The sequence below is a fragment of the Sebastes umbrosus genome, chromosome 18 (assembly GCF_015220745.1).
Source record: "Sebastes umbrosus isolate fSebUmb1 chromosome 18, fSebUmb1.pri, whole genome shotgun sequence".
Lineage (NCBI taxonomy): Eukaryota > Metazoa > Chordata > Actinopteri > Perciformes > Sebastidae > Sebastes > Sebastes umbrosus.
The window spans coordinates 1,889,049-1,901,788 of NC_051286.1; the positions used below are offsets into that span (position 1 = coordinate 1,889,049).

At 43.0% G+C, this 12,740-nt stretch overlaps 2 protein-coding genes across 2 annotated transcripts in view; one reads left to right on the forward strand and one right to left on the reverse strand.

Moving 5' to 3' along the window:
• The window catches only part of myo6a (myosin VIa), a 135,665-nt gene extending 127,598 nt beyond the window's left edge, over window positions 1-8,067 (forward strand). Inside the window, exons 34-35 of the mRNA XM_037750206.1 lie at window positions 3,271-3,489; window positions 5,730-8,067. Of these exons, the coding sequence (XP_037606134.1) occupies window positions 3,271-3,489; window positions 5,730-5,929 (419 nt within the window). The 3' untranslated portion in view covers window positions 5,930-8,067. The remainder of the gene's footprint in view (window positions 1-3,270; window positions 3,490-5,729) is intronic.
• An 85-nt stretch (window positions 8,068-8,152) lies between these two features.
• Window positions 8,153-12,740, reverse strand: part of LOC119476732 (titin-like) — a 65,628-nt gene continuing 61,040 nt past the window's right edge. Inside the window, exons 17-18 of the mRNA XM_037750207.1 lie at window positions 9,558-9,640; window positions 8,153-8,629 (exon numbers count right to left, since the gene is read on the reverse strand). Of these exons, the coding sequence (XP_037606135.1) occupies window positions 9,601-9,640 (40 nt within the window). The 3' untranslated portion in view covers window positions 8,153-8,629; window positions 9,558-9,600. The remainder of the gene's footprint in view (window positions 8,630-9,557; window positions 9,641-12,740) is intronic.

The window sequence follows — 12,740 nt, forward strand, 5'->3', positions numbered from 1 at the left end:
CACGGGGGAATTCTTCTCAGGGAAGGAAAGGAGAAAGAGAAAGAGAGAGAGGAGGACGGGAGGCTTTCAGGGCGGTCTGTTTGGCGGCAGATGATAGCATCACGGTTACAGGAGCGTGACGGGAGGCAAAAAGGCCACCGCGCTCGCTGGCTGGAAGAGAAACGTTGTAAAAGGTGTCGTCGTTGAACACTTCACTCCATTCACTCCTGACTTAATGAAGATTTTAGATACATAACAGCCCATTCAGCCATACGAGGCCTCCGGTGCTGAGTACCAGGCTGTCTTTAGCAGCTCTCACACACTGAAGTGGGTTTGTTTGAAGGCTGAAGCTGCTGCTAGATTCAATCTGCTGATGTTTGTGTTTTATTTTGGCTGGAAAATGATCAAATTTAATGTTTTTCATTCAGAATTTTATCATCACACATTCTTTAAAGGGTCAGTTCATGCAAATCACACCAATCTCATCTCGTTCATCCATCCCCTCGCTGCTATCCAACCATCGTTTCTGACACCCAAAACATTTAAAACTCATCAGCAGTGCTGAGGCCCGGTCACACCAGAAGATGGCACGGTGAAATGCAGTGTTGGACGAGCTACTTGGAAAGTCTACGGCCACGGTGACTCCCTCTGGATCAACTCCTCTCCGTCAAAGAGTTTAGAAGCAAAGAGGCGAAACTCGGGTGCTTTTTTGACAACGGCCACCAAGCTCCCAGGAAGAGCGCCGGTCGTTGATCTTTCAACGTTATCATCGTCGACTTTCGTAGCGGCCAAACGGCGTTACTACAACTTCTGTGTCCGTCACGTGATGACATTGGGCCCAAAAAGAGTTAAAGGAGCGAGGGCCGGGAGGCGGAGTTAAAGGAGCGAGGGCCGGGAGGCGGAGTTAAAGGAGGGAGGGCCGGGAGGAGAAGTTAAAGGAGCGAGGGCCGGGAGGCGGAGTTAAAGGAGCGAGGGCTGGGAGGCGGAGTTAAAGGAGCGAGGGCCGGGAGGAGAAGTTAAAGGAGCGAGGGCCGGGAGGAGGAGTTAAAGGAGCGAGGGCCGGGAGGAGAGGTTAAAGGAGCGAGGGCCGGGAGGCGGAGTTAAAGGAGCGAGGGCCGGGAGGAGAAGTTAAAGGAGCGAGGGCCGGGAGGAGGAGTTAAAGGAGCGAGGGCCGGGAGGAGGAGTTAAAGGAGCGAGGGCCGGGAGGAGGAGTTAAAGGAGCGAGGGCCGGGAGGCGGAGTTAAAGGAGCGAGGGCCGGGAGGAGGAGTTAAAGGAGCGAGGGCCGGGAGGCGGAGTTAAAGGAGCGAGGGCCGGGAGGAGGAGTTAAAGGAGCGAGGGCCGGGAGGAGGAGTTAAAGGAAACGCTGCTGCGTCTGCTCCATGGGCCCAATGGATGCGGAAGATCGCAGGATGATCCGGGTACTTTTCCACCGGGACGTCGAGCCGTTTAGGCTTCATGCTCCACTGAGTAACTCTCATAGGAATGAACGAGGCCCCGCCTCCAACGCCGGATCCAGTTCTCTTAATACATCCAGGGTACGAACAGGTCAAACGTTCTCTCGTTTACGTCAGCATTGAAACCGTAAAGCAGCTCTCGACCCGTCAGTGAGTCACTAAAGGAACTCTGGTACTCAGGAGGAAGTACAACAAGCAGTAATCAACAACCTGAGAGCCTCCAGCAGGGCGGTGAGTTCAAGAGCCTCTCGGGAGAATAGTTCTGCATTTTCTAAACAAAAACTGCCTGATTTGTTTTGTTGGTGAAGTTCTCTAAAAGTTGTTGGTCTTTTTCAATTCCTCGCCTTTTGGAAGGCGGTGTGACGGCGCCATTTGGTTGGTGATGGTGAAGTGATGTGTTGCTCTGAAACAGATGGTTGTTTGGTGTTTAAATCTTGGAATCAACGTGTGAAAGAAGATTTCTCTTGATACTATCACTCAGGTTCTGTCATCGTAGTGTCACAGAAATTGATAAATTCCCTTCAACAAGCTAGTTGAAAGCTGAGTTGGAAAGAAGTGATTTCGTTATGCTTCTTTCTTGATTTTAAAAATGAAATGACGAGCTGCAGTTTCTTTGCCACGTAGAGAAGCTTCCTGAGTCTCTGTAGATGCTTATTTTACGCTCCACTTCGTAGAAAGATGCAATGTTTCACACGAGTATGCAAACCTCTCCATAAAACATCTGCACCGCTTCATGTCTCGCTGGTTTTCTTCCCTCCGTTCGGCAGCGCTGCAGTGACCTCTGCTGACCTTCCTCTAACGGCAGGACGAGCAGGGGATGGGTTCATTATTCAAAGCTGATCTGAGAACAGCTTAATGTTTACATGCAGTGAGAAGAAGTGAACCCACTGAATGGGTGTTTATAAAGGGAAGTCAACGGATGTTTCAACACGCCTGGGCTGACGGGGATTCTTTGTTCCTTATTTGCTTATTTTTATTTTTACCTGAGCCATATTCCAGTGAATTCACCTGTGTTTTAACAACTGTAGCAGGAATGCAAATTGACCTTTAAAAGCTGTTCTTTATTAATGCAACGGCTAGCTGTTTCCCCCCGTTTCCAGTCTTTATGCTAAGCTAAGCTAACTGCTACTGGCTTTGAGTTTATTGAAAGTTTATTTTGATGATTTTCTTTCTTTTCTTTTGTGAAGCCACCAAATATATTTTTTTAGCATGGTCTCAGCCTTATATACTATATCTTAGGGCACTTTTACAAGCCAACATTTAACACACGACTTTGTTGAATACTCTATTCTGATTGATGTTCATTTGTGATGTCACAAATCTACAATATTTAGACCATTTCGTAGTTTTAAAACATAAACATACTAAATGTGTCACAGTTTATTTCCTGTTGCAGTGTGTATGTGAGTGACATCAGCTGACGGGAAGTAGACATGGACCCAAGCTGTTTCCTAGCAACGCAATTCCGTTGCCATTCCATTGGAATGCGCTAAAACGGAGCGTTTCAGACAGAGCGTGAATACAGGTATATTCGGACAGACCGTATAAGGAAAATAAAGTTTTTTTTTAACATTAAAGGATGTAAACATGTTCTAGTAGAAACCCAAAATACAAACATGAACCTGAAAATGAGCACGATATGGGACCTTTAAAGTCTCCATGAGTTAAAACACAGGTTGATAAACAGGAATAAGGCTGTTGCTAAGTAGATTTTGACCATCTCTCCCATTAACTGCCCCCAGGCTGCATGTAAACATGGTCGCTGGCTCCTGATTGGTTGCTATCAGCTGTAGAAGACGCCTAACTTTCTTTTCTTCTCTCCATCCGATGAAACAGCTCAGCAGAACCCGGCCCCGCCCATCCCGGCCCGGCAGTACGAGGTGGCGATGAACCGGCAGCAGCGCTACTTCCGCATCCCGTTCATCCGGCCGGGCGACCAGTACAAAGACCCCACGAACAAGAAGAAGGGCTGGTGGTACGCTCACTTCGACGGGCCCTGGATCGCCAGGCAGATGGAGCTGCACCCGGATAAACACCCCATCGTCCTGGTGGCAGGTCAGTACAACCCCGAGGAGGAGGAGACGGAGGGAAAGGAGGAAGTAGACTAAAAGCTGTGGCACGCCATAACCGGAAGTCTGGACATAAACTTTCTAGAGGCATTTTATCCAGTGTTTCTTCTACGATCTGTAGAACACTGTTTTATAACCCGCCACTTAATGTTAAGTCAAACCTAAACCAAAAAATAAAAGTTGCGCTAATGCGTTAAAGAAATTAGTGGCGTTGAAACAAACTAGCGTTAACACGTTATTATCACGTTAACTTTGTGACAGCTCCATTTATTATGTTATCAGATTTTTGTAGTTACTGTTGACGTGTTATTAGAATCATAACTATCATGACGTCACTCTTCTTCTCAGCTTCAAATAAATGAAAAGCACCAGTTGGGGTGTTAACGGTGTTTGTGCCACAACGAGCTGTAAAAAACACAGATTTGACTAAACGACGAGTCGGAACACTAAAAAGAGAAAAGTTGTTTTTGTTTAGCCATCTGTCAAAGTGTACGAGTGTTGATGAGTTAACGACCTCCAGACTCCTACCGCCGTTTATTCCACCACTTCATTTCACTGAGAGGATTACAGTCGTCTGTTGGGGTGGAGGAATGTTTGTGAACTCTGGGGTTTATGAAACCACGTCGTCGTCGTGTCGTCGTCAATCACAAACGGCTCATATTGTAGTGAGATAGTTGGTATTTTGGTGCATCGGGGTTCCCAGACAGCAGCAGTATGTGGCTGACTAACTACCTCATATAACTGTTGGCAATGCACTCACTGCTGGAACTTGTTATTGCCTTTACAGCTGCAGATGGGCCGGGTTGTTCTGACGGAATGTAAATTGCCGTCGTTGAGTGTGTTCAGGGAGTGAAATATTCAGTCTGCTGGAGTTCAACGGCTGCTGTTGTTACACTTCTTATTCAGGAAACACAACTCAAGTCCAAAATTCACCAAACCAACTGTTTAAAGGAGAATTAAATAATCGCTGACTTTAGGTATTAAGATAGTAAAACCTTTTTAATTATGCAATTTTAGTTCAGTTAACAGAAATAGATAGATTAACGCCAGCCTTAAAAGTGAAATATCCCAACATATTACACATTTAAGGATTAATTAAAGGAAATTACCTCACCCCCAAAATGACTATTTGTAAATCAGTTATTTACCAGCCCATTTTACCTTAAATTCTTAAAGAAAACTTTGTTTTTCTCGAATCCCTCGGCGTTGAACGAAGAATCCAAAAACGGAGAAAAGTTTAACAGCAAAACTTTATAAAATCATCTGTTTATAAACTCTCACACACTAAAATCCAAGTCTCATTTATCCAGTCCATAAAAATGTCATGATATAGTCTATAGTATTGCCATAGAAATTCATAAAGATGTAATTAAAAAGTCATAGTATGGTACGCCATAAAAATGTCATAGTAAAGTATGCCGTAAAGAAATCCTAAAAAAAAGTCATATTATAGTATGATGCAAAAAAATCATAAAAAATGCCATAAAAATGTGGTAGTAAGTATGCTGTAAAAATATAATGAAAATGCCTTATAAAATATCATAGTAAAATACCATACAAAATGTCAATGTCATTGTATAATATACAATAAAAAAAATCATAAAAAGTGACATAAAAACATTCATAAAAAATGTTTTAGTATAGTATGCTGTAAATAAAATCATAAAATGCCATGATATAGTATGCCATAAATAATGTCATAGTATAACATGCCGTAAAAAAAATCCTAAAAAATTGTCATAGTATAATATAGCATGAAAAATGTGATAGTAAGAATACTGTAAAAACAAATCATAAAAAGTCACAGTATGCAATAAAAACATTTGTTATAGTACAGTATGCTGTAAAAATAAAATCATGAAAATGTCATAGTATAGTATGTGATGAAAAATTCATAAAAAAATGTCCTAAAAATGTCATAGTATAATGTCGTAAAAAAAATAGCGTAAACGTATATAATATAGTATGCCTTAAAAATGATAGTATAATACCATAAAAAAAGCCATTGTATAGTATGCCATGATAAAAATCAAACATTTTTCACAGTATAGTGGACCATAAAAAATTATATAGTTCATACTACAACTTTTTTACGACTTTTCGACATACTATTCTAGGACTTCTTAACGACTTTTTTCGACATTCTGTACTATGACTTTTTTTACGACTTTTTCGACATACTATACTCTGAATTTGTTGTTGTTGAAACATGTTTTCATGTTCCAGGAAAGGACGACATGGAGATGTGCGAGCTGAGTCTGGAGGAGACGGGCCTGTCGAGGAAGAGGGGAGCCGAGATCCTCCCACGGCAGTTCGAGGAGATCTGGGAGCGCTGCGGCGGGATCCAGTACCTTCGTAGCGCCATCGAGAGCCGGCAGGCGCGCCCCACCTACGCCACCGCCATGCTGCAGAGCATGTTCAAGTAGACGGAGCCCGGCCGGGGGGGCGAGGGCTTCTCACTGCAAACAAAGGGACAAACGCACCAGCTACCTAACACAGATGACAGTGTGAGCGTACTGCACCAGGTTCTGACTGCAGGGCGTTCACGTGAACAACGATTTCTCTCAACTGTCCTTTTGTTTCTCTCGTTTTTTGTTCGTGCTGGCTTTCAGTTCCTCGACGGGGGAGGGGGGGGCGAGGGCAGGGAAGTTTTGCATTGAACCCTATGCAGAAAAATCATACTAAATTATCACATCTGGTGGTTTTCCAAGGAATTCTGTTCTCCGTAACATCTCTGCAAGTCTAACTACGAGGCCTTAATACTACTTTAACAGGGTTGCAATGCCAGAAGTAGGACTTTCTGTTTCGTTCAAACACGCTGCCTCCCCAAAACTTAATTCCTCTGTAATTATGCATTCCTGATTATTACACTGAAGTCTCACCGGTGTGTCGCTTCCATCTTTTAACAGCTAGCTGGTGATCCCTCTCCGACTTAAAACCTGCTGTTTACATTGTCTTCATGTGGTTCTTACAGGGCGAAAAAACACTTGCACAAGGAGCCGTCGGCGCTCACCGTGAGGCGGCGCTCACCCCGTGAGGCGGCGCTCACCGTGAAGCGGCGCTGCATGAGCGACTGCACTCAGAATTAAGTCAAATATTTGCTAATACTTACTTTTTTTTTTATTTTACCTTTTGTCTTTCCAACCGAATGTAACTTGAGACCTCGTTGATTTGTTCATGTAGTGATTCTTCTTTTTCTTCTCACTCTGTGTGATTTAATGTGTAAAAGTTAATGAGAAAAAGGTCCAAAAAACATTCGACTTTGAGACCAAACGTCGATCCAAACTTTGAAACCCTCGTTGGGTTTTGTTTTTTGTTTTCGGGGGTGGGCCGGAGCATTAATTCAGCTCTGTGATTAATTTTGTTGTCTGCGTTTATTAAGCGAAGCAGAAAATGTGAAATAATAATTATGCAACTCCTCGCGGGTCAGTGCTGCAAAAAAAATTATCCTTCATACCATCTTCAAATTTGATCTTTTTACACGAGGAAACATAATTTGCCAACGCAGTGATTCCCAAGGCAGTTTTCCATTGACATCCATTTGTTTCATTTGATTCCAGAAAAATTAAAATCTCAGATTGGAATTTTTTTTCTGCCGCGTGAGAAGCTATCGTCATTAACTCTGTACGATGCACTGGTGGTACTCAGCCTTGAACTGGAACATTCATACACTGAACACTGAAGAAGTGCAGTCTGTGCAGCCTACGGTGATACTTCCAACTGGAATGTGAACGTTTTATTTTTCAAAAGAACAGTTTCTACTTCAGTGGCTCGGGCACGAGAAGCAATAAATCACGCAAAACTAAGAAAAAAAAAAAAAAACACGCTTCCTTTCGACGGGTACATGAAAAAAGATTTAAAGACAATCTGCTGTGACGTTCCACCTTTACTCACCTGAGGTTGCCAAGTTCCCTGAGCTTTCTATTTTCCTTCTTGACGCTCTCCTCTGCACAACTTTAGATTGTCTGAAGATCTGTCTCGTTGTAGCTGATCCCCTTTGTACGAACGGCATTAACATGCAGAGGACGCAGCCTCGGAAATCAATGAACGAATGAACCCGAGATACACTGACGGTCTGATAGTCTGGATAAGAGCGACAGGAAGTTTGGATTTGGTGATCTACGGGTCGAACGATGTCTAGACGAGGGGTTTAGTTTACACGCTGAAGAAACAATAGACTCTTAAAATTGCATCAGTTCAGGTTCACACAGAGTTACGTCTTCAAAGATCTGAATTTGCATTTCAAAGATGGTTCAAGTTTGATTAAAAAAGCGTGTAAACAAACATCAGAATGCCTTCAGGATACCCGGTTAGACGAGTCGTTTCCCTGTCTGTTAATGCCGAGTGTAAAAGGGGCAACACATTCTACGATCAAGACCCCAGTATTGGTTTCAACACCCGAGTCATGACCTCAAAAATGTTCCCTCAAAGTGTACAAGAACATGTTTCTGTTCCACACATTTACAATCATTCCTCGGGAAGCACTGCCTTTTGTCCACCGTCACTTTTCTAACGCTGATCTCTCTCTCTCTTTAACAGATGAATAAAAGCATTCCATGTTTCACTCACCGCTCTGCTCGTTCTTTCTCTCCTGTTTTGGTGTCACGATGCTGAAATACCGTTTTAAAGAAACGAAGGAAAACGGCGTCTCTTATTCAACTCAATTTGTATTTTCAACTATAACATTTAAACATTGTTTTGTCTATTTGAACTGTACAAAAGAACATGGTGAGAATGTGAAGAGATCCCTGATGCGAGGCTCCGTTTTCAGATTTGAGATGATCTCACTGAGTCCTGTGTGTTTTGAAACAACCTATTTACTACAGAAACAGAGTCCGTGTACAAAAAACAGTCCAGGGTCGATCGATATCCACCCGATCGATGCTGCAGAGCTCCTCGGCGTCGTCGCCACGCCGCGAGCGGCTGCAGATGACGACGGACATCCGAAATGTCTGTTCACCCCGAAGGGAGAGATAGTCCTCCGATATGAAGCTCGGAGGTCTGAAGAGTTTGGAGGCGTACAGTTTGTCCTGAAAGCTCTTCAGCTCTGCATCCTTGTTGATTGTTTTAACTGTGAGGCCGTGACGAGTCTCGCGTTCCTGCTACTGAGTCCTGTTTCATCAAGTCTGCAGAGGAAGAACATGAGATATTAAGAGTACGACAACAATATTACATGTCAGTCAGTTTAGTAGAGCTGGGGACCAAAGATTTATAACAGAAGAAGAAAGAAGAAATTAAGACATTTTTCGACATACTATACTGACTTCTTTTTCCGAATTTTGACATACTATACTGTGACTTTTTTCATGAAATTTTTCGAAATACTTTACTATGAATTTTTTTCATGAAATTTTTCGACATACTATATTATGACTTTTTTTCAAATACATTTCGACATGTTTTACTATGATATGTTTTCATGAAATTTTACAAAATACTACTATGACTTTTTTTCATGAAATATTTCAACAAAAATCGCAATAAATTCTAATATTGAATCGCAATACTTGTAGAATCGCAATACATATCGAATCGGTTCCAGAGTATCGTGATAGTATAGAATCGGGAGATACTTTAGGTGAATCGTCCCAGCCCTACTAATCACCCCAAGGTGAGACGAGGACTCGAGACAAATCCTGGCGTTTACCCGTCAATGACGATTTCTGCTCCAAAACAGTCCTGACATTGAGTCCTCCTCCATCCTCTGGGAGCTTTAATTAGTCACCATTCAGCTCTGCGTCTGCTTAAACACACAGCAGCTCTAAACCAATTTGGGTTCAGGCTGGCGGGAAGGATTACAGCCCAGTAATTTGTCTAAATCAAATGATCACAGGAAGATAGCAGCGTGCACAGGTGCTTGTTTTAGGTGTGGATTTAATCTCAAACTGCAGGTTTTCTCTGCATCATTGGATAACTCTATCACCTTATATTCAGCTCTCATTTATACAACCAACCCTTGCTGAGTGTGCATGATCTTTCCCTCCAGCGGTAACACATGATTGCACATATGGGATTTAACTAGAACAACCTTCGCTCGCCTGCTACGAGCCTTACCTTTTGTAGTATTCTCAGATGACATCCGATCCGATATATTTTCTTAACTGGCCAGGCCTGGGAGGGAGTCGCTGTCTTTGTATCTATAAAATGAGAAAAATGAAGGTTTAAAAAGGAAACTGCAGCTACAGCAACTCTGCACACTCCAGACTCCACCCTGAAACTCTTCCACTCTCTGTGTCCAGAGAAGAGATTCAGAGAGACGATATCACAGAAGACCTGCACATGTACTCCACAATCTGTCCAAATACAAAAGAGCTGAAGAGAAAAGTGATCAACGTTGATGTGAAGTTTGTCCTTCAGATTAGGGATGCTAAATTTGAAAAATCTTCTTAACCGATAACCGACCCTCGTTAACCGATTATTAACCGTTAACCGACAAGATTTGTGCTCCGTTAGTAGATCTCGCTGCACCGTGGACAAAGGGCTCGCTGCGCCCTCTCTCCCCGCCGGGGCCGGCCCCCTGCTCCCGGTGCGACTGTCAACCGTGTCGTGCCCCCAGGGCGGGGCTCGGCCCACGTAAAAGGCGCCAGAGGTCTGCAGCGTTGTCGGCAACCCACCCGACCCGTCTTGAAACACGAACCAAGGAGTCTAACACACACGCGAGTCCGAGGGTGCGAGCAAAACCCTGTGGCGCAATGAAATTGAGGGCCGGTGCGCGCCGGCTGAGGTGGGATCCCGGCCCCGCGGGGTCGGGCGCACCACTGGAAAGAGGTATCGGTGCCGCTCTGAGAGTACGAGTACATGTGCACACTGGTATCGGTATCGGTGCATCCTTCGTTTTAACCAATAGCGTTAATCTGTTAAAATGCTTAATGTCGGTTAAACGGTTAATTATTAACATCCTTACTTCAGATTCATCCTTAAATAATGAAGCCGTCCCTTGAAAAATGATGAAACCTCAGACACATTTAACATCTTCATTTTACACTTCAGGAGTTTTTTTTGTACAACACTTTTAAAACAAAGATTACTTTGTGAGCCAGAGGGAAAAACATCTACAGCTCCCACTCCTCATATCTCTGGTTTGTCCATTAGAGTACGATTACTGCGTCCACAGCCTCCCAGAAGAACCGCATCAGAGTTCAGAGATTAAAACGGACTACATGTTGGCTTGTGAAAGCGCCTTTAAAGAATATAGCGTCTTAAAGAAGCGTGTCACTCTGCGACCTATAAGGTTGAAACACGTCAGCCGTTTGCAGCACATATATAACGAGGCTTTACCATCTTATCACACCTACCGGTCACACAGGAGGATTCAGACAGCCAGTAAACTGTGTTTAAGACACTCCGGTGTTGCGCCCACACACGGCTTAGAAATCTGTTTGTTACACAACCACTAACCTGGGCGACAATCCAACCACAACAAAACCCTGGCAGCCAGCAGGTAAGCCAGGTAAGCGTGTCGCTGCAGGACATAGAAACATGACCTGGAGTACCAGGGGCACACGGAGAGCAAGGTGCACGACAACAAAAACTAAATAACTGTTTTGGAACATAAAGGGATTCTTTCGATTAAAAAACTTATCTCACACCCAAAATGATTCAGTTGCTTCCTCCAGCAGCTCTCTGTGTTGTTTGTCAGGCAGCCAAATAAGATTAAAAGGAACGTGCAGCTCTGCAGTATTAACCTTCTGGGCTGTGTTCAGTGTTTACTGCTGTTTTCTGGACGCAGGATTAGACCAAACAGGGTTCAGTGTTAATGACAGGTGGTAAAATCCAAGTCGACTGCGACCCCAAAGAGAACAACTTTAGCTGTTTGTACATCAAATATTCACCTGGAACCAAACCGCTGAGGTTCCAGTGTGAAGAAACATTACTTCTGTATTCAGCTCCTCCACCGTTAACACACACACAAGTCAGTGCATCGACTAAATGTCTCACATCGCTTCAGGTGATTTCAAATCATCACCATGTCAAAGAGTTCACGCTCCGCCAGCAGCATACAAACCTGCTCTGTTCACTTTAAATGTCTCTATGAAATAAACAGTAGTAGATCTGTTATTATTTATGTTATAGTTGAATATAGTTGAAGCGGTCTTCCGTACACCACATTTCCCTACTCCGCCCGTCGGACGGCGATTCGGCGCTGGGCTCTTCCCTCTTCGCTCGCCGCTACTGAGGAATCCTGACAGGCTGCACCTTCCCCGTTTGTGGGAGTGGTTTCAGTCATGGATGTATTAAGAGAGGTTTCAGGTTTCAGCGTCTCACAGCAGAGAATACTGATGATTTTTCCGGGATTTTTAAAGCTAATTTGATATACTTGGCGTTTTTTTTTTTAAATCATTAAAATTTGTCTGGGTGGTCAGTAACACATCTTTCTGTGACAAACCCACAATGCAAATTTATTTTTTTCTTTACACGGACTTTAAGTCAAAATGTTCACTTCAACGATACTTTGGTCGATGAATGGTAATTTTCCGGGCAGATTTAATTGAAACATTTATAGTCCCCAGAGGATGAATCAGTGTTGTTCTGATTACCTCCAGATCTTTTCTATCAGACTACAGTTTCCATTCATGCACAAGAAACACCGAAATGACCCCGTGACCTTGCGTCTTGCGCCACCCTCAGGTCGACTAAAACATTATGAGCTGTCGTCGACTAAAACTCTGAGGGATAAAAATGACTGAAATGGGACTAAAACTAAGAAGCCTTTCATATAAGCACTAAGACAAAATCTAAAATAGCTGCCCAAATTAACATTTCTAGGTGACGGGAACGCAAGAAGATGAACAAGATAAGAAAAACGTTTCTGCTCCTTTTTGTTTTCGCTGAATTTTCTCTAATATTTTCTTTTTTTCTTGTGAAATATTGATTTGTTTCACATCTTCAGACGTCAAATAAATAACAACACAGGTCAATAAAACGTCTCAGAGCTCATAAAATATAAAAGTTCACATTTTGTTAGAATCCAAAATCTTGATTTTCACTGCTGTATTTCCACGTTTAGCTTGTAACGGTCTCAAAGATGGAAAGCAATCAAGTACAAGTACTCAAGTATTGTACTTAAGGTATTGAGTATTTCCATTTCATACTTCTACTCCTCTACAATACAGAGGCAAATACTGAACTTTACTTTGCAGATTCAGATTATTAATATATGATATATTATTATAGGTTAAGATAAGACTTTATTAATCCCGGGGGAAGTAGATTCAGAAGCTCCCCAGCAGTATATAA